Genomic DNA, 21652 nt, shown 5'->3' with positions numbered 1-21652 from the left:
AGGATGACGATGGTAGGAGGACGAAATGTGGGATCTTTTTCTAGTAGGTGGAGAGGCTCTGGGTTTTCTCTCTTTGGGAGGGGGAGGGCGGTAAAAGGGAGCTAAGAAGCCACGGAAGGTTTGTAGACTGGGAATTTGCAACAGCGGGGTGGCGGTGGTAAGGTGGATGCCTAAGTTACTGGCTTGAGTGGGTCCGAGGTCGCGGAGTCTTTGAAAAATGGGACAAGATATACCGGAGTAGAATTGGGATTTGGAGTCTGGCAGCCAACCTACAGCATAGAGAAGAACAGCGAGTTAGAGGATAACGGAAACAATGCAATAAGAAAGAAGAGAAAGACAAGGATACTCACCACGGGTGATGAAGGCGAGATGGTTAAGATTTAAATCGGAAGGAAGGTCCGCGGACAAAAATTGTCCTGATACATATAAAGGGTAATGGTGTCACACTTTGTCTGAGGATGTAATACGAAGCAAGAGGGGTAGCTTCTGAGGGCGTACACAAAAAGATTGGTATCCTACACCGATGTCTTTGGTGCTTTTCTTAAGGAAGTAGTGGGAGAAGATGTCGCGGCTGGTGATTTTGGGCTCGCCGGTTCTATTGTGAGCATTCGCGGCATACATAGTCCTCCAAAAGTTTCCTATGCCTTGGCAGGGGGGGATGTTGAAGTGGTTGCACACCTCGACATCCAAGAGAGTGAGGGGCAGCCGTAGACTGGCAATAATTTGACCCACTGTGATCACGAGGTGACCGGGACGACAGGGAACCAGGTGAGGGTAGTGTGTGATGGATGGCACGTGTTCTAGAGTTATGTTGGTTGGAATGCCATAAGCAGCCCTAATGGCATCTAAATTAGGGCGGCGGCATCGTGAGGGTGGAGGTAGCAAAGAGGCTGGGGCGCCCGGAGGTGGAGGGGCCGCTGTAGGGGCAGTGGGAGGCGGAGACGCTACTTAGGGTAAACGAGAAGTGGAAGAATCGCCAGAGTTAGAGCCCGACATTAGAAAAATAGAGGGACAGACGCAGAGAATGGGATGAACCTACTATTTAGCTTGAACAAAAATAAAGCAAGCCTAGAAAACGTACCAAAGGGAGCAAGGAGAGTGATTATGCCATAGTAGAGTTCCGAAAGAAGGGAAGAGCCGCCAAGAAACCAGTAGAGCGCATGCAAACCGAAGATTGATCGGAAAAGAGTGAAGGGGAGAGCAGTGGAGAACCAAGAGAGAGGGAAGAGGGTTTAAATAGTGAAGGGGGTAAAAATGTAATTACTGGGGGTGTGGAGCTCGAGGAGTCAGTTGGGTAGCCCAGCCAACGCGAGACACGTGGTAGCGCAAGGAATGAGGGACGACTAAAAATGCGCGTGCTGATTGTAGTCCAGTCCACACGCAAACCAAGAAAAAAGAGTATGGGCGGTGGAAAGAGAATAACAGTGAGGGTTCTCGACCCTGGATCCCTTAACGGGACCGCGGAGTCGAGAAGGGGCATTTGTAGTGGCACAATGTAGCAAGATTGGACTAAGTCCGCGTTGTAGGGGATAGGAGGCAGCATAAGCAGGGACAATGAGGAGCAGTGAATCAAGGCAACAGAACCCTAGTCCACGGGGCGGCAGGTGTACGGTCGGTAGGAGGGTCGTAGGATGAACAGACAGATAGGCGGTCGAGATGAGAAGGGGGAGAATATAAAAAGAAGAAGATGATGAGAAGGAGGAGTTTGAGAAAAGAGAGTTTTAGGTCTATACACACCCCAAAATAGTTGACCGCACATGCCGTGAGTGTACACCTAGATTCAGTGAACCGACCAAATGACTGCCTCTTTAAAAGTCGAACTTAATATTTTCACTCTCTTTCGGAATGTTTAAGATTGCAAAAGGACAACTCTGATTCTCTGAAAAAGAAGCCCCACGTCCCACGTCTCTCTCAATCAGGTAAAATTTATAACCAGCTTTTTCGATCACCCATTTTGACTTTTGAATCCTTTTTCTCTTCTTTTCATATATGCTTATAAAGTGTTTTGATTAAGTGGTAATATTGTTTCTTGTTTATGTTATCTTAGTTTGGTTTCCTTATTTCTTCTTACGATATTGAATTTGATACAGTAAACTTTTGTGTGTTTGTAGAAGAGATATTGGCTATTGAATGAATGAATGGTGTCTGTGCAGGATAAGAGAGTATGCATTTAGATATTTAAGGAGTATCTCCTTGTTTCCTTTTTAGCGTTTGATGATTGAAGATCATACACTTCATCATCACATGTTAGGTACTACTTCTCTCTTTATGTTTTCTGATTTTTAATGCACCAATTAATGATGTTTTAATGAGATGCCCATGAGAGCACTATAAGAGAACTAAAAAATATACTGAAGTTTTCTCCTTCTACTCTTTTAAATAGGGGAGGGATAGAGGTCATAGAGCAAGTTTTAGTACCAAATGAATTAAGAGCTTATTTGTAAATGATTGTACTTGGAGATAAAAAGCCTTTATCATTAGTGGGATCTGGATTTGAATTTTATGGATCCCTGAAGTTTGTCCATGAACGATATTCATAGTATCTTATTGTTTGTTTAGTTTTATTTTGTGTCATGTCTTATCAAATACTCAAAATCTTCCTTTTCATAGCAGTGAAGGATTTTGGTCCAGTATATTGGACTAAGTGGCATATTAAGTAATGGATTTTATATTCAAAATATTAGTTAGTGAAGGTTTTCTCCCATTTAATGAATACTAATTCTAGATTATATTGGTTACTACATCCTAGTTCTACACGTCTTTTCTACGACTGTTTACAGGACCTCATACCAAAATATCTCTCACTCACTTATACATTCTGGTATGAATAATTAGTTAATTAGCCAAGTTCACTTATTTAGATATAGAGTGTGCCCTACTTAATTATGTAGGACTGGTCCGACATTGCAGCCGAGAAAACTCAAAGTTACTTCTAAGATGTTCAGTATAGTTCCTCATGTGATGTTTAGCCTTGCAGTATATATTAAAGTTCCCGGGACTCTCGACTCCTTACCGATTGGTTTCAAGTTGGACGCTCCAAAGTTTAATATCATATTTGGCCCAAAGGTCCTGTTTACTCCATTTCACCCAAGCATGTTTGTCCACGTGTTAGGCTAAAGTAGTGCCACACGGGGAGATCCCACGTGGGACATTGGAAGCTTGCTTTGTGTAACAGTATATAAGTTCCTGGGACTCTTTACTTATTACAAATTGGTTTTGAGTTGGATGCTCCAAAGTTTAACAACTTACAGGAGTGGCCAATACAGCGAACTAGCCTTGTGGAAGATTAGTCAGGAAGATTAAAAAGTTTAGCTCAGAAGTATATTCGTGTGCATCACGAGATAAGTTATGAATCCTTGATCACTTCATATGTGATTGCTCTGGTGATTCCTTTTTCCACTCTCTCTTTAAATAAAGAAAGTCTTCATCTCATGACAACCGTATAATGTTGAAATATAACAATCTTATGCAGTTTTACTCTCTTAACATGTTTTTCTTTATTTTCCATTCGGAACTTAATGTGTGATTTCTCCATGCTAGAATCGAAAATATCAGGCTCAGTGAAAGAGACAACTGTCATGGATCATACACCTCTCCGTGGACTCAAGCGAGAGAAGTGGTGGCTGCTGGTTGCACTTAATATTACTTTTCTTCTTGTTGGTCAAGCTGCTTCAACTCTTCTAGGGAGATTCTACTATGACCAGGGTGGCAATAGCAAATGGATGGCAACCCTTGTTCAAACTGTAGCCTTTCCATTTCTGTACATCCCACTGTTCCTCTTCCGCTCCTCCTCCACAAAGCCTTTGACTAACACCTCCACGACCTCTGTTACTCCTTTCTCAACAATAGTTTTAATCTACTTTGGCCTTGGCATACTTATTGCTGGTGACAACATGATGTATTCTGTTGGCCTTTTATATCTCCCTGTCTCTACTTACGCTCTTCTTTGTGCAACTCAGTTGGTCTTTAATGCAATTTTCTCATTCTTTATCAATTCCCAAAAGTTCACAGCATTGATACTTAATTCTGTTGTCATTCTCACCTTCTCTGCCTCTCTCTTGGGTGTCAGTTCAGAAGCAGAATCAACGGAAGTTTCAAAGGCGAAGTATTTACTTGGCTTTCTATGCACCCTCGGAGCATCAGCCATTTATTCTCTTATTCTTTCCCTCATGCAGTATTCCTTCCAGAAGATCTTAAAGAAGGAGACATTTTCTGTCGTCTTGAATATGCAAATCTACACTGCACTGGTTGCAACTTGTGCATCTCTAATAGGCCTTTTTGCCAGTGGAGAATGGAGTAGTTTGAAAGGAGAGATGGAGGGATTTCATAAAGGCAGAGTGTCTTATGTGATGACTTTGGTTTGGACTGCTGTTGCATGGCAGATAACTTCTGTTGGTGTTGTAGGGTTGATATTTGCGGTTTCTTCCCTCTTTTCAAATGTGATTAGTACCTTGTCATTGCCTATTGTTCCCATCTTTGCTGTGATATTTTTCCACGACAAAATGGGTGGTGTAAAGGTGGTGTCCTTGTTGATGGCTCTCTGGGGCTTTGCTTCTTATATCTATCAGAATTACCTTGATGATTGCAAGCTGAAAGCATTGCCATCGAATACCCAGGAGATCTCTGATTCTCGTTCTTATTCTCCTACTGTACGAAGAGAACCATCATAGGAGGATGGGATGGTTGGTTCTTAGTTTCATAATTAAACAAGGTTTGCGGTAAATATCTCCCAACTATTTGTTTAGTAGATTACTTTTTTTCCTGCCTTCTGATGTTATGCTGGACACAATCACATTAAGCGATAAGCTGTGTATACTGGTTGATTGATTATTCAGAGTATGCTACTAGCCTACTAGAGTAGGGATATTGAGTTTGCAAGTAACTGACTGTATTCATTATAGCCATGTAAGGTGTCTCTATTGATCCCCAATCTATCAAGCACCACAATGACTGCTGGTGGAAATTGCCAATAGTCATTTTTATAAATCCATTTAGTGTGGCTGTGCAAGGATCAGATCTTTAATGGCGTTGTCACTTAACCAGTTATCGCTCCAAAGTTTAATGCTCATACCATTGCCAATGGTCCATCTACTGTGAGGCAGTTGAAATTTTATGCTTGTTCGATGCTCCAGATTTGGTTGTGCATTTTCCTTTCATAAAATGGACCAGTCTCTAGACTCTTTTAGCATATTCCAGCTCATTTTGTCATTGTATTGTTGTTCTTTGTAGGTCATTTGATTTTTCTGAGTTAAGTTATTCGATTGATATGAATTTAAATAAGTTGATCTAGATCTGTTTAACTTCTTTACTGTGCTGGATTCTGCATAATGAAGATTAGCTTGAGCTAGTATTTTGGAGAGACCCATTTTCTCTTGTTACGAGTTGTATTTGTGTGTCAGTTGTGCTGCTGTCATGGTCACTCATTTGACTCGTACTTTGTACTTGGAAATATTACACTCAGATTTAGTTGCATAGTATGTGCCCAGCTTTGCACAATGGTGTAGCTCCTACTGAAGTCTCAAGGTTTAGTAAGAGTTGTGGTTGCTGATCTCAATGAACACATATTCTCCCACTGACTCATCTCATATGCTTACTAGGTCCTATCATCGATTGTATCTTATTGTCACATGAAAACCTTTCTGCTTAGATTTCAAGAACCCATTCGAGCAGAGGGTGGGAACTAGGGCCGTTATTGAACAAGTGAGAAAAGTTTTTTGATCAGTGACAATTTTACTGAGCCAACTTCGATGTGTTTGCATGTTCCATTACCCGTTAAGTAGGTTTCATTTTATGTGGCTGTCTCATTATATTCCTTCCAGAATGTTGCAAGTAGCCTGAATATCCAGTACCCACTTGGGAGCTGTTTGGAACTGGAAGTTGCAACTTCCAGTAGTTCGTTGGTTTCATGCACATAATATGGATATAACCAACTGTGACTTCAAGATTTTAACATGATCTGTTACTCTCTAGTTACCTGCAAATATCTAGGAGAGTTTTCAACTCCTAAATTGAGTGAGCTGAGAAGCATAGTTGATAAGGACCGTGACTCACAATTATCACTGGTCACTTTGTCAGTACAAACCTTGGGTTTCAAAGCACCCTTAATCCAATTTCTCCTTTCATGAGTTAGCAACAATCAATTGCTAGGTGGACTTCTAGAGATGAAAGTGTAGCCAAGGGGTGCAAAGCAAGAGATATATCCCAATTTATAACAACCATGTTACGGAACAAATTATGAAGCATACATCAACAATTTTTCCTCGAAGGGAAACTAAAAGCTGCTCTCGACTCATTGTTTTTTAAAACAATTCGGGGTTAGCAAAAGTTGTGAAATGCAAGTGAAGAGATAATCAATAGGCTACATAACTGGCCAGCAAGTAGGATTAATAGTGGAAACCATGTTATAACCTACCAACCAAAGAAATTGTCATGACTTTGGCTTCTAAGCTGCGCATATATATACGGAACTCAAATGCTCCACTATCTCCACAATTATGTCTTGTGAAAAGCCTTTAAGGTACGTTCTTTCACTTTCAAATTCATTCGGACCCCTTCGGGTACTTTTGATGCTTCTTCTGCTACATTCTACTTTTACGGTTATACCTCCAAGAAAACTTACGAAAAATGTGTCTCCCTTCGCAACCAGCATAGCATTTTACTATTGTTTATTCATATCTCCAACTGGTTAGGTTGGATGGGATATCGGTCCCAATTCCCTGAGATGACTGGTAGTCGTGCTCTTACCGCCTTTACCAGACACTAACACAGGCCTATTTGTCCTCCTGACATACATCACCAAGACACCAACCACTCGACAGCTAGAAAGTAATGCTTATAAGAACTTTAATCAATCTAGCGTTGGACTCTATGCAGAAGGCTGTTCACCAAGCATCCATCCAGCTACTGTTTGACCTCGAATGCCTTGTCATGGTGGTTGCCTTACACAATAGAAAAATGTGACTAATGTTGTTTTCGTTTCGTATATTTCTTATTTGAACCAGTTCAAGTGAGGCAAAACAAGCTCCAAGAAACAGCGCATGAGCTGTCATTTTTTCAAAGGTTCGGTGGTTATATTAATAAAGGATAAATTACATGTAGGACATACATGCATATGTGCTGTCATTTATCCACTTTAGGCTTTACACCCTCGTCCTACATTCCCAAAAAAATGAATCTCTCATGAAATGGTGGACACTGAGATTCTGTAACTACATGGTAAACCGTGCTTAAAATTCTTCGCATGAGTTTTAATCCTCTTTTCCAGTCCTCTTTCACTCATCCTAACCAACAATGTTCAGTTTGAGATCGGAAATCTGATAATGAGAAGTTACCAGAATCGAAACTGAGGACTGTATCGGCCAAATTCATGACTATCAGGATGACATGTCTCATGGATGGAGGTAACATAAGGTACAAGGGAGAGAGAGCATAGGATCCAGTCCGCGAAACATTAAATGGACGTGGACTCCATAGAGACATAGGGGTTTAGTGACTCAAGAAGATGCAAGATAGTGAAACCGGGTCGTGTACACGAGATCCAAATTCGCGATAAGTAATGCGAAAGGTGGACAGTTAGAAAAGAGGGCGGTTACGAGAGGTAGAAGAAGGAGATGAGAAGTAGGAGAAGAGGAGAGAAAAAGGAGGGAAAAAAGGAGGAGAGAACTACTGGCGCAAGGCAGCTTTGATCTCCTGAAACTTCGGGGTAATGAGGGCGCCCTAAAATGGGTTCAAATTGAAAGATTCAAAAGAGAGGGAGTCTCATCTTCGAGAAGAGACAGAGGAGATTGGAGGTGTGAGGCTAAAAGATACAAACTGGGTTCACACAATGGCGCCCTCTGTGGGGAACGAATAAAAAGTTTGTAGGTTGTGTAGGTGGTCTACAAGTTGAGGAGATGGGCGTATACAATTGCGGGGATGGGTCGAGATTATCAAGTCATAGCTGATGTGCCATCCATAAGCGGGAAGAGAGGGTGGTTTCTTCAGAAAAAATATATTTAAGCACCTCTTGACGAAGTTTAATACCTTCTAAATCTTTTGTGTCCATCAAAGCGGTATGTGATCCTTTATGGCTTTTATATTAAGATCGTGAGCGGGATATATAGTGTGCTTTGCATTAATAGGAAATCATCCACAATGAGTTTTCTTTGTTTGATTTTTGGAATCTTGTCTTTGCTTAGAAGAAGTCCATCATCAAAGTCTCGTATGTGCATCCATGGATGGACATTTGTACCGCACCCTATCCTCATGTTTTATATCCGTCTGGTTTTATTGTTGTTTTAACTCGAAAATGAAGAAGCAAATTAATCAATCGCACAAAAGAGGTAGAACCAAGAATTTGCTCTTTCCTCTTTGGATATTGGAAATGATGATGCTTGAAATTGGTGGAAGTGATCACATCTTTTACGGTTAGAAGTGTCACTCCTTTTTCTCATAGGTTGCATTATATAAGTGGACAAATGAGTGTTGAAATAGGGTTGATAGCTAATGTAATCATATAAGAAATAGGGGTTTTACTATCTTTTGCTTGATATCCGAGGTGAGGCAAGAGATGGTGCGCATCTAATCATGCCATATTCATCCATCCGACATGTATGAGAAAGAACGAAGATCCGGGATTTCTTGTTGTTTCCTTCAGTATTAAATGGACCTTACACAAAAGGATGTCTGAGTTATGTGGAGATATTATAAGCTCTGGTCTTTTCTTTTGGGTTCTTGTCTTTTAAATTTGCACCTCTTCCCGATACGGTGGATTATAGAAGAAAATACTTTTCGTATTTTGAAGGCTGAGAAAGCAGCATCAACTACATTATAGTCTACATTTATGGGGAATGAAGACTTCTTTATACATGGAGATAAAGGAGCACGTGGATATATCAAATGGATCCTGTAACACTCTGAATGAGCTGTGTTAGCTTGTTTTTCATGATGTCATAGCTTCGGAGAATTTTGTTAAGCTCTGTAAACTACTCTCTGAAAATTTGCAAGGCATTAAGGTTGAAAGATTTGTGGAATTCAGTATCATCAATACAAGAATGAAAAATGGGGCTTATGGTCATTCTGCTCGACTTTTTACTGAAGACATTCATCAGCTATGGTTGAACTTTCATAAGATTGGTGCTGAAATGGTTTCTCTTACAAAGGGCCTGTCAGATGTGTCGAGGATAGCATACTGCAAGCATGTTGGTGGTTCTGTAAATGGCACTTATTGGGAAGGAAAAAACGAGGAGTTCAATCAAGTTCACCCTGGAAACATGGACCGGTTTGGGCTGGACATTCTGAAAACCTTGTCCTTTCGAAGTCGACCGACAAAAGTACACCGCACCCAACCGATTTGAAGAAGAGTAATATCTGCAATTTTGTGGTGGCAAAACAGATGAAAGGATCTCAGATCGTATGTGATTCATGTGAGAAGATGTATCACGCCTTTGGTGTTGGGGTTTCGCTTAGTGAGAATTCCCTAGAAGTTGGTATTGTATGAACTGCGTACAAAGATCGGTTTAGAGTCATCACATGAGAATTGTGTTCTTTGTGAGAGAGCCAACAACCCATGTCTTGAAACTCATATGGTCAAGGTAAAATGGATTCAATCATTAATGGGCTGCTTAGCAACAGAAATGCAAATTCTAATTCGTGGATGGAAGCAGATTTATCCCGCCAGCTAAAGCGAAAAGCAATGAAAGCAATGGTTGCAAGTCGTGTAGATGTGAGTTTGAGGGTAATCAATACCATGAATGGTTTGCCTCGTTGATCAAGATGATGAAAAGATTGTCCTTTGTGATGGTTTGCGACAATGCATACCACATATATTGCATGGAGCCTCCTTTGGCTTCTATACCCAAGGGTAAATGGTTTTGTAGAGTTTGTGATACACGGCGCGCAGCAATACGCAAGGCAAAATGGGTGTATGAGACTCTTGAGAAACAATGAACACGGGAGAAATAAAAGCGCGCGGATGATCGGTTGATACGTCTTGCGATGGAGTCTATCGTAATAATGAGAAACATCGAAGCGAAGCGTGCGGGAAGTGAACGGAGTCAGTAGATCTGTCGATATGATCTTAAATGCAGCAGAAAAGCTGAAAAATGAAGAGAGGTTGACTCAGTACAAAAAATGTAGAAAGGCATACACCGCGGCAGGTAACTCGTTTCTTTTACCGTCATGTACATAATTGATGACGAAGTAGTTACACATTAAGGCGGGCAAGCCTTGCCCCGGCATTAGCGAGATGTATATGGGGACAGATTAGGATTGTCCCCTGCACCTGCGTATATTCCGAACCTATTCACCGGGTAGGAGGTTCTGCAGACCATGAATGAGAAACGCGTGGTGGTACACCTCGGGGTAAAGGCGAATGGTACACAATTTGAAGCACATGATTGTTATTATATTGGTATGCAAATACGTATATTGAATTAATATTTCTCGTTAAAACTCACGTATTATTTGTGCAATACTTTCGAACATGAAAGTTTCAGTTCTGAGAAAGAGAAAGACTTGCGGTACCCGTGGAACCAAAGCGAGTTTGAGTTTGGTATTGAGAGATGGATCCATCTCACCTCATTTACTACCTTATTTGCATACACTATATTGTCGTCAAAAGTTTATCGTCTCCATTAAATGTGTATTGCATGATATAACATTGAGTAAGACCAGAGTCGAGCCCCGTACTAGCTATACGGGGAACCTCGGAGTCTTTGTTTAGTTTTTCAATTAAAAGAGAGGAGGCTTGCTTTTACATATTGCTAAGTGAGCCGAGGAATGATAGTTTGTGTTGAATGTTATATCAATGAAATAGAGAGCATACTTCTTCCAATTGTTTCATGAGTATTGGGCCATGAATGAAAAAAAAAACTTGGGGGCAAACTGAGCTGCCCCCATCAAGCTTCATAGCTGACCAAAGACAGCGGAGGGGATGAGCCCTTCACGGACTAGATGTCCGAATCAAACTTGCATTGGGGGCAAACTGAGCTGCCCCCCATCAGCTTCACACCAAAAGACAGCCGGGGATGAGCCCTTCGCGGACTAGATGTCCGAATAAAACTTGGGGGCAAACTGAGCTGCCCCAATCAGGCTTCACAGCTGATCAAAGACAGCGGGGGGGATGAGCCCTTCGTGGACCGCAGTGTCCGAATCAAGCTTGGGGCAAAATGAGATGCCTCTAAGCCAGAGAGCGGGGGGGATGAGCCCTTCGTGGACCGCAGTGTCCGAATCAAGCTTGGGGCAAAATGAGATGCCTCTAAGCCAAAGAGCGGGGGGGATGAGCCCTTTGTGGACCGCAGTGTCCGAATCAAGCTTGGGGTAAAATGAGCTGCCTATAAGCCGAGAGAGCGGGGGATGAGCCCTTCGTGGACCCGCAGTGTCCGAATCAAGCTTGGGGCAAAATGAGCGCCTCTAAGCTAGAGAGCGGGGGGCGGCCCTTCCCAGCGAACATGATGTGGAGTGTTACAGAGGCCGAGGAGAATGGGAGGAGACCCTTATGGAGATGTTGACTGTTACGAATAAGAGCGAAGGGGTTGAGACCCTTTGCGGATATATTGTTGAGTTCTACAAAAGAGAAATGGAGGGGATGAGGCCCTTTGGGGACGTGATATCGAGTTCCATGAGTAAGTGCGAAGGGGATGAGACCCTTTGTGGACAATATGTGAGTTGGAAGAGTGAGAGCGAAGGGGATGTGATCCTTCGCAGATATTCTAATGAGTTCTATGTACGAGAACCGATTGATTGAGACACTTTGCAAAGATGATGATTGATTGTGAAGAGTGAGGGCTAAGGGGAAAAGACCCATCGCAGGCTAGAGTAAGGAATCGCGAATAAAGTAAGTAGAGGATATCTCGGACCCCTGAATAGAGTTCGTCGCATGGTTCCGGGGGCCGAGAGGGGGCATCTGTATCGGCCAAATTCATGACTATCAGGATGACATGTCTCATGGACGGAGGTAACATAAGGTACAAGGGAGAGAGAGCATAGGATCCAGTCCGCGAAACATTAAATGGACGTGGACTCCATAGAGACATAGGGGTTTAGTGACTCAAGAAGATGCAAGATAGTGAAACCGGGGTCAGGTGTACATGATCCAGTCCGCGATAAGTAATGCGAGAGGTGGACAGTTAGAAAAGAGGGCGGTTACGAGAGGTAGAAGAAGGAGATGAGAAGTAGGAGAAGAGGAGAGAAAAAGGAGGGAAAAAAGGAGGAGAGAACTACGGCGGCACAGCTTGATCCCCCGGAAACTCGGGGGTACGTAGGCAGCCCTAAATGGGTTCAGCTGAAAGATTCAAAAGAGAGGGAGTCTCATCTTCGAGAAGAGACAGAGGAGATTGGAGGTGTGAGGCTAAAAGATACAAACTGGGTTCACACAAGGACCACAATTCTTCATTCTAGCATGAGAATTGTTTTGTACACTGGCTAGAGGCATGGTCATACTATGTTAGCCAGCGCTCCACCCTGCATTCTGTTACAGTCCATTGACCCTTAAGTTATCTGCAACAACATGTTAGATATCGTCAGTGACAACACTGATTATTGAAGGTTCATTACTGAGCGCAACTCATGTTATACGAATGAAATTACAGCTCAAAAATGTTGTCAGCTCATAATTAATCTAACATGAATATCTTCATCCATGACTAATCTCCAATGTGTTTCGTAAGCCGAAACACAAACATAGGCAAAAAGTTCCTGCAGCTAGAGATGAAACTACTGTAGCTTCAAACTATTTTTCCAACTAATAAGTAGGAACTAGGAAGATTTATACTACTCGTGTAGTTAGGCTGTAAGCGCCACCACAATGCGCAGCCTTCATCAGATAACCTAGTTCATTTTTGTCTACTTCCAATTACTCAGATGCCTAAGAACACTAATCTTGACTGTGTAAGGTAACTAAGGTTGTCTTGACTTCCAGTTTAGAATGAATCAACCTTACCCACGCGCCAACACCCGCCCTCAGGGTTGACAGGAAAATGCTTGGTTAAAGTAAAGAAGAACAATTTTCTGATAAAAGCAATATTCGTACCAATGGGATGTTTCATTCAACTACATGAGACAACCAACATAATGAGCTTGAGGATATTTCTTTTCTAGTTGAGGCCATTGCACAAAGAACTGATCAGCCATTTGTAACTTGTAAAGAAGCAAGCCACTTAAAGAGAGCTTCCTCACTCTTGCTATACTTTCAACATAAAAGATGGATGACCATCTGATCCCAACTACCTGCACGTTAAGGAAAAAAATAAAATAAAATGGAGAGCTCGAACTCATTAAAAAAAATTAAATAGAGTTGCAAGTAATTTATCATGGATGCAAATTGACGCAAATTTCTATCGAGTAGAATGTTCATTTAAGATGAAATAAGCATTGTGAAGGCCATAGATGCAACTTTGAGTTCCACTTTGTTTTTCTTGTTTTACGATTATTTTATTTCAAAATTGACGCATTTTCTATGCTATTCAATTTAAAAAGAGTTGTATGCACTAAGAAAGTCATAAAATGCAATTCCATTATTTTTTAAAATGCAAAACAGTGCACAGACACAATATATCAATTAAGTGCTTGTACAGAGGAAGGCCACTTGAAGAGCCCCAATCTCGCTATACTCTCAACATTAAAAAGCAGATGATGATTCCAAAATCTAACCAACTCCAGGTGGACAAAAGCAAAAAAAATCGCAAGCTTGAATTTTCATTTTGAGAACTAACAGTTTTGCAGTGTGTTCTTCAAGAATAAAAACCTACTTTGGTTTTAGTGTGAGTAGAGTGTCCGATAGACAAAACAAGTATTGAGAACGTCATAAATGCAATTTTCATTTTCATTTTTTTTAACTTAAAAGAAAATAGACACACTTTTATGATATCAAATCTTTAGAAGCACTATGGAAGTCATTACAAGCTATTTTCATTAGAGTAAATGCAAGTAAATCACACAAATATATAATATACAACCTTTTAGGAGCCTTAAGCAAAACCAACTTAAATGCAATATTCTATTTATACTTTTTAAGTTAGGATCTGAGAAACACTCTCTTCATATTAAATTTGTCTAAAATCAAAGTCATGATCGGTATAGAATTCTAACCTTAAAGAAGAAGGCAATTATGCAAAGAGGAATACAAGTCCCAGGCCCGTTGCATAAAATCTAAAAAAGAAGAAGCAAAATACATAACTAATGTGAAAATTCTCAAGTCATCCTCACTGAAATGAATGACAATAGAAATGGTTGAAAGATAGATAACATACAACTTGCGGCCTGATTTTAATCATTAGCAGCAGGGCATGACCAATGGCAATTAGAGTCGTACCAATGGAGGTTAAATATGATTGACCTACTTCCCAGCTTCGATAGATCTGAATGAACTGGGCTGGTTTACTCACCTTATCACTATTTGCCTGCGCTGACAAAAACAAAGGGTTACGTAATTGTTACTCTAGACATGGAAACGGTCGGATATAAATTGGGTTTGTTAACTCTGCAAATGGTTAAATGTAGAGGATTGAAGGAAGAGACTCAATTTTATTTTATTTCGATGACACTAAACTTTGAGTGTAGGTGTGAGGCGGTTTCATTGTGCCGAAAATCTAAAAACGTTTGTCCACCTGGAGTTGGTTACGGTTCAACATCACCCTTAAGAGCTGAATTCACCTCCCATGTAGTAGCATGACAATATCCTCTCCAAATGATTAATCAATATGCACTGATCCGTAAAATTAAAATTGAATGCTACCGAATAGATCTTTAATGAGATGCAACATGTGAAGAGACCATAATATTGTCTTTTTTGACAGTGCAAATCACACAACTAGGAGAAAAATATTTATCACATGGCCAGTCTCAACTGGTAAGCTACAACGCTGCTCCACAAGGCGATGGAATATGTGACCGCCCTTAAAATGGTGGAACTCTTCCCCATGGAAGGACCAGCAACGTATCAAAGGGATTTTTGTGTACTACAATGACAAGTTATCATGCAACATGGCTCCACAAAAGGTCCATAATATAAACCGAGTAGTATGTCCAGGACAAAAAGTTACAGTGCAACAATGAACACTTACCGTTGAAACGTCATTGATATTATTCCGAACCATCGAATGGCAAGTATTACAGCCTTAGGGCATCACCAATGCAGGCCTTTAAAACCCAGGACCACGTCAGCATTTTGGAGGGCCACGTCAGCGTTTTGGAGGTCAATAAGGAGGACCTAAAACTCTATATCATGGGTGTTCCAACGGAGAAGATGACTGCTCCTTTATAACATGTGAAAGAAGACTGAAAAATCAAAAAGTGAAGTCACGTGCTGACTTAAGTGAAGTCATGTGCAAAGTTTTGGGCTTCAGGTTCTTTATAAACATTTGTAGAAATGAAGACAAATATCTAGGATGGTTAAATTGGAGGTCCATTTAGGGGCTGCGTTGGAAACAGTTTTTTGCTAAAGTCCGTTAAATCTGGAGATAGAGGCCCGTATCCAGGCCCCATTGGTGATGCCCTTACAGGACAACAAATACGAAACAGTCCTAAGTGTAAAAGGGGTATGTTCCGGTGCGGGCGGAGCGAGGGGGGCCAGTGTGGTACCTGGCTCACCCCTCAATTTTCGCCAAAAAAAAAAAATATATATTTTCCTATTTCCAAGTTAAAGACAGGAAATAGTGATGATGGTATTTAATAGCATGAGACCTAGTGTTGCCGCTGCGGACTATTGGTGTCAATGAGTTTGAGCCCCCACGGGCTTATCGTGTTGGGTAAATAACTTAATATTCTCACCGATGGATATGTTAACTTGGTTTATGGTTTTTCTTAAAACAAATAATTATGTCAAGGTATTAAATCTCAACTACGCAACTATTTTTTACAAACTAGAATTCTATAATTGCAACAAAACATGTAAATTGTTTTTCATTGACATTACCACTCAATTAGCATCAAACTAACTAAGTTGTATCGATGAGATACAAGGATAGAAGAGATCAAAAGTTGGAACACCTATGTTCACGGATAACAACTTCATATGCAAGATGTAAGCATCCCGAATTTGTACGCAAAAAATACACTGGATTAAAGTAGATAAACAAGAAGAAGAAACCAGTTTGGATAAAGATATATAAAACTGTGGATGCAATTCATGTTACAGGGGATGAAATTGTAGAGGTTTATGAGGTGGAGAAAGATGCTATTACTAAGAAAGATGAAGGTTGGGAAGAAGCACTCATTTAGGCCTAAGAAAAAATAGATGATAAGGTAGCTAATAAGGAAGAACAGGTTACACCTTTACTGGATGGTACTCATGCAAAAGAGAAGAGGATACAAGCTAGTGAGACAAGTCCAAGAAGGAATTCAACATAGTACTAAGGGTTTATGAGCACTTCTCCCAAAGGCAAGAATCCAAAAGTGGTAATGGCTCATGTTCAAAAGATCGAATTAAAATGTTTTATAACTTTTCACCGGTAATGGCTCATCTTCCCTCTTTAAATCTAAATTGTATTAGTCACATGATAAATGTCTATGACTTGTCGTAACCAAAGTTAAAGCAAAAGCGATATTACTATGGATAGTTGATCCGAGACACTATCTTGGACCTAATGATTGACTTGTAATTCTAGAGATGATGATTGAAGTTCCAAATTACTATTTATGACCTCACAATCCGGTAAAATAATTTCAAGATGATATATAATTCCTCAAGAACTTGGAATAATCTCTATATATAGTCCCGACCCCTTTCAACCAAAAACAAAGCCCCTCTTTAAACAATTGCATCACTCTATGTGACGTTAGTAAAACCTAATCATATCTAGAACACCTAAGAGAATTAGGAAATAAAAAAGGTAGATGCACAAGAATTGTTGAAATTATTCATAAAAATCTAGACATTAGTACATAATAACATTAATGGGTCTAGAGATTTGCACTACCATTCAGTTTTGATTTTTTTCATTTCGTGTGACAAATAATAATTTCAAATAAGAGTTGTGAATAATTAGTTTAAAAATTGAGTTTTTTTTTTTTTTTTTTTATGTTTGGTTGGGTTGGGGTTGGCTCACCCTCACTCAATTTTCTGGCTCCGCCACTGGGTATGTTTATTCCCTTTCATGACACGTTTTGTGTCTGGCGCAAGATTATTTCGACTAATGGATTCTACCTGTTCTGTTCAACAGTCAAGGCGGAATATAACGGAGAAAACTACTTTTCTAAACAGTGAAAGCTTAGTTAGACACTGGATAGTAAATTAGTAATTTGGTTTCAAGGGACTAATCAGATAATTCATGCACACAAACTAAATCCTATAATCAAACGAACAACTCTCCTTAATATAAGCATAGGTGAATGACAGATATGTGTTTAGAAAATAACTCAAAATTCAATGTGGGGATTGTGAATCCAGATGCACAAGAAATAAACAAATTCCACATTTAACAACATCTGCCTTTTACACCCAAAAGATCAGTTTTGGTGAAACGGTGCACCTAGAGGAAGAGGACAGCTAACATAATTAATGTAGTAAGAATAGTATGGCATGCGAATTTCAGGTACTTTCAACTATGGTACAATTTTCACATGGTTGTTTCTTGTCTGTAGGCAAGCTGAAACATGAAAATAGGTTGGGCTTTAGTGGTGTACCAAAATAAAGGAAATTCAAGTGACACCATTGCGAGGCCGCAGAGTGAAGAATGTTGTATTTTAAATTTCCACAAGGAAAACCTATACCAAAACTTAACAATGAGACACTGAAGTAAATTAATATTCCCACTAATCCTTGTTTTAATATACTATTAACCATTTGGTCCCTTTCCTAGCGCAATTTTCAATATGAAGGGGGAACACTTTTTCTTCTTATTTGATTCTTGCTTTCTAAGTTTCAGCTCGCAGTGCAACCAAATTCTCTTTTTCTAACCAAACTGAGTAAAAAAACTCGTATCTATCAAGCTCTTTTTATAAGCAAATTCTCTTAAAAAGATGGGATAAGAAGATTTGATCATATTGTGGTAATTCCAATTGCACTACTTAAGCAGGAATGAACAAATTTATAATTCAAGAAGTAGTTTCACCAAACAAGTTGACACCAAGTAGAAATGAAAAAGGTTCAACTGAAAATAGGAAACTAAATAAGAAATTACCTGGTCGACCAAGGAGGTCTCCAATGCCTGAGCTTTTTGAAGACTCATATTATCAGTCGAAGCTGCTATATAAATTCTTGGTACAAATTTGTCTTTTTGAAGTTCCGATAAGAGATTAAGCATTTCAGCTGTGTGACCCCCTACACCATTATCAACACAACACACCAGAAAAGGTCATGATCATGACAGGCGATAAAAATACTAATAATGAAGATTATCAAAGACCATGAGCATACCTGAACCTAAAACAATGAGGGTGCTCAAAGGTTCATGAGCTACTCTCTTTAAAGGTTTGCTACTCCGACTTATAACATAAATTATGCGAATGAGGATGGAGATGGTAGCAATGACAATGAAAGTCACGATGAATATTGGCGTCAATGCCATGGATAAATAATTACCACTGTCCAACTCCATAGGGTGACCTAATCCAGCAATCTGTAGAGAGATTGTTACATAAGTTGATATAAATGAAAACAATGTTCACCATACAAAATACATAAAAGTCACTTTCATTCTAGTGACAACCAAACTAGAAACATTCACACATCAAACTATCGAAAAAATGGTAATGTGAATTATGTAAAAAAATGTTTAGTATGAGGTAACTACTAAGATTTATATTCAGAGTGATAAACCCTAGCTATTACATTGCTATATATACAACCACACAACATCCCTAGAGTACCTAACTACCCTTACAATATAGCCTATATTCTAACACCCCCCACACAACATCATGAGTTTGCCAATTGCATAACAGCTAAAGAGCCCATTTCCTTACAACTATGATGCCCCAAACGATACCATTGTGCCATGAAGAGTTACCAAATCCCGACTGCATGAAGTGGTGAAGAGACAAATGCCGTACATCCAAGTATTGGCTACATATAGAAGAAGATACCTATTCAAATGCCCTACACTGTAACGACTGCAAACAAGAGAATGACATACACTAAGTACCGGTTGCAATGAGAAGAAGACGCAATCCATATATAGATGCAATCCATCGTCACAATGTTAACGCTTCACATACCAAACCAACTATTGCAAACAAACGACCTACCATTACTTAACGCTACCTATACCACTAACAAACCGAATCCTGAGTGCTACCAATAACAATCCATTACCATCTCCCCCACTCAAGTTGAACAAACAAACATGACATATTCAATACCCAACATTAGTCACCATTGATTCTCAACAATCAACCCCAAATGCCAAATCACAAATGCAATCCCATATCAGCCAACCTCATGTCATTTAACTATTATTACTGCAAAAGCATCTACCATAGAGCACTACCACTACTTAAGCTATAACTACTCCACCCCATATTACCACATCAATAGTTCCCAGCCAAACAGGATAACAACACTCCGTTACCAAAGTGTACCTGAATGAAGATGTCCATACCCAAGAAGGTGCGACATTTCCTCAAACACTTCAAAACCCAGGACCAGATTAATGTCCCTAAATTATACCCAACTAGTGAATGCCCATGCCAGTCGGCACTCTAGACACAATGCTTGTGCTTGTGCTTCTTTTTCGTGAAATAACTCCCCAAATGACCATCTCCATTAGTAGTAGGGGATCCATGTTATTACTCATTGATTGGGGTATGTAGTATATCTCTAGCAATTTTATACTTCATAGCCATTTCACGCGCAAGTGGCCTTATAGCAATCTTTCATTTCTCATAAGCCAACTTATAGCATCTATTGCTTACTGTATAGTTTCCTAAAATATGTATATGTGTGGTGAACAATTTTAGATAAACTTAATTTTAGAATAAATAAACAAATTTTTTTAAAACATTATGTAGTAGATTAACAGTCTAGATGTACATATTACCCTTTCACTTGAACTGAATCCGTAAAGGTTCGAGCCCTGCATTGGAAAACCTGTTCCCTTTACCATAGATTGCAGGTCATAGAACCAAGAAAATTTCGTAGTGTCTATTGTATAGACTCCATGTCTCCATCAATTACTACTTCCCCCACTATCAACCATGTCAAATTGTCAAGGAGCACTTGAGTACACATTCGAATACTACATGAAAGTGCAATGCCATATGTCAAAATCTGCAGAGGTTGAACAGGGGGTCTCATGTCTAATAACACCCTCAAATAGGAACATGACCAGCATCGAACCAGCACTATTAAGGTTCAATAGGGAGGTGGCATGTTAAGAAAGCCACGAATCAGAACATGGCCCATACCCACTTGGACAGTGAACTTGGTTTGTTTAAGGCCTGTGTTTGTTTGAGGCAACTTCCTCTGCCGACATATCAAGCACCTGCTTTGGAACTCATAACCCTGCCAGTCATTGCATAAACAGAGACCAAGGCCAGTAATGACAATGCCTCACCAGGCACCATATGCATGGATCATGAAATAGAAAAATTCTTTGATGTCCTACTTGATCTCTCAAGCTTATTAGGAACCTTAGCGATGCCACTTCACTCTCATCCTACCACTATTATCCTGAAGGAATGATTAACTCTGCCCCACTCCAATCAATTGTACATTTGTACCCATACCCCATAGTAGCAAACCCTACAAAAATTCCTTCAAATGAACCTCAAGGAGTCATTTTCCTCTGCCACCTGAAGTAGGTTTTGTGTTTGATTCTCAGTGGAACTTGGAGTGTTAAAATCCTTAAAGGAGTCATAGCAGTTCCAATAATCACAGAAAGCTTAAAGCTTATAAGTTGAGTCATAAGTCCTAGCCTCACTCGACAATTTCTTCACTATTAAAACAACAGTACCTCCTGGGATAGCTCAATAAGAAAGGAAAACTTTACCAGTAATGGCGACACCTTCTTTAGTCTTCAAAGCAATTGCAGTCCGAACCCAACTACACAAAAGACACATAAAAATTAAAATCTGACTAAACAATGAAAATTACGGTTATATATACTTTGATTGCTTCAATTGCATATTAAACTCGAAACAATAAAAGTTTGTAATGTCATGAGTAATCTGACAAACCCCATAAGAAAAAGAGAACCCAATTCATGAATTCATTAATTACCCTGTTGATTAGATGAATGTAGTTTAGGTCTGTTTTGAAAATTGAAATGTAATTTTTTTTGGGAATTATGATGGGCCATATACAATGATAATGAAGTATAATTTACTTTAGGCTCTGTTTGGCAGTAGCTGTTTACCTGCATTAGGTTGTCCATATACAACTAGATATATAAACAAGTCTGTAGATGTATGAACAACTCAAAACCAGTGTCGAAGGCGTTTAGTATCATTTTTGTTGTAGTCTCTTGGCAATCCACTAAAAAAAGAGAGAAATAAAGAAAAACAACCATTGAAACTGAATCACTATAGCATCAAGAAATAAAACAAATTTATCAGAAAATTCACCATTTGAAATTGCATACCAAAGCATTCTATCCATCACATTGGTAATTTTATATTGTAGAACCCTAACTAAAATCCAAAAAAAAAAACAACATTTACTACTCAAAAAACCCCCACAAAGAGAAGGACAAGAAAAGAAGAAAGTACCTGAGGTAGAGTTTGACGTTGAGTGGTG

The 21652-nt window shown here is 39.7% G+C and overlaps 2 protein-coding genes and 1 pseudogene across 8 annotated transcripts; 2 read left to right on the top strand and 1 right to left on the bottom strand.

The window, feature by feature from the left end:
- Nucleotides 1-1707: 1707 nt before the first annotated feature.
- LOC147525002 (putative purine permease 11) lies at nucleotides 1708-4986 on the top strand. Of its 5 annotated transcripts, none has more exons than XM_086605052.1 (4): nucleotides 1752-1919; nucleotides 2154-2251; nucleotides 3252-3383; nucleotides 3541-4986. In XM_086605052.1, exon 4 carries the CDS (start codon nucleotides 3579-3581, stop codon nucleotides 4668-4670), a length of 1092 nt encoding a protein of 363 aa, XP_086461178.1. In that variant the 5' UTR covers nucleotides 1752-1919; nucleotides 2154-2251; nucleotides 3252-3383; nucleotides 3541-3578; the 3' UTR covers nucleotides 4671-4986. The 5 variants fall into 5 exon arrangements, with proteins under 5 accessions (XP_086461168.1, XP_086461170.1, XP_086461181.1 ...); XM_086605047.1 differs by having other exon boundaries at nucleotides 2112-2251; XM_086605042.1 differs by lacking the exon at nucleotides 3252-3383 and having other exon boundaries at nucleotides 1708-1919.
- A 3860-nt stretch (nucleotides 4987-8846) lies between these two features.
- LOC147525001 (PHD finger protein EHD3-like) lies at nucleotides 8847-10168 on the top strand (annotated as a pseudogene).
- A 1603-nt stretch (nucleotides 10169-11771) lies between these two features.
- Nucleotides 11772-20969, bottom strand: LOC147525000 (UDP-N-acetylglucosamine transferase subunit ALG14-like). 3 transcript variants are annotated; one of them, XM_086605037.1, is made up of 7 exons: nucleotides 20907-20969; nucleotides 18335-18536; nucleotides 18099-18238; nucleotides 14229-14378; nucleotides 14068-14127; nucleotides 13010-13206; nucleotides 11772-12477 (listed from the first exon to the last, which is right to left on the bottom strand). In XM_086605037.1, exons 2-6 carry the CDS (start codon nucleotides 18513-18515, stop codon nucleotides 13030-13032), a joined length of 708 nt encoding a protein of 235 aa, XP_086461163.1. In that variant the 5' UTR covers nucleotides 18516-18536; nucleotides 20907-20969; the 3' UTR covers nucleotides 11772-12477; nucleotides 13010-13029. The 3 variants fall into 3 exon arrangements, with proteins under 3 accessions (XP_086461163.1, XP_086461150.1, XP_086461158.1); XM_086605024.1 differs by lacking the exon at nucleotides 20907-20969 and adding an exon at nucleotides 19956-20874; XM_086605032.1 differs by lacking the exons at nucleotides 11772-12477; nucleotides 20907-20969 and adding an exon at nucleotides 19956-20874 and having other exon boundaries at nucleotides 12965-13206.
- Between the last annotated feature and the right edge of the window lie 683 nt (nucleotides 20970-21652).

This window comes from Coptis chinensis, chromosome 1, assembly GCF_015680905.1.
Source record: "Coptis chinensis isolate HL-2020 chromosome 1, ASM1568090v1, whole genome shotgun sequence".
NCBI classification, from domain to species: domain Eukaryota; kingdom Viridiplantae; phylum Streptophyta; class Magnoliopsida; order Ranunculales; family Ranunculaceae; genus Coptis; species Coptis chinensis.
The sequence above is the reverse complement of the archived record's forward strand: the minus strand, read 5'-3'. Positions and strand labels throughout refer to the sequence as shown.

Excerpts from the sequence above, each read along its gene's own strand:
- LOC147525000 (XM_086605024.1), bottom strand. The coding sequence starts at position 20,021 with ATGGTAAAGGGAACAGGTTTTCCAATGCAGGGCTCGAACCTTTACGGA. Across the intron at positions 14,128-14,228 it reads TTAAAATCAGGCCGCAAGTT|ATTTTATGCAACGGGCCTGG; the intron begins GTATGTTATCTA and ends CTTCTTTTTTAG. Across the intron at positions 13,207-14,067 it reads TAATTGCCTTCTTCTTTAAG|GTAGTTGGGATCAGATGGTC; the intron begins GTTAGAATTCTA and ends CTTAACGTGCAG.
- LOC147525002 (XM_086605042.1), top strand. The coding sequence starts at position 2,215 with ATGATTGAAGATCATACACTTCATCATCACATGTTAG. Across the intron at positions 2,252-3,540 it reads ACTTCATCATCACATGTTAG|AATCGAAAATATCAGGCTCA; the intron begins GTACTACTTCTC and ends TCTCCATGCTAG.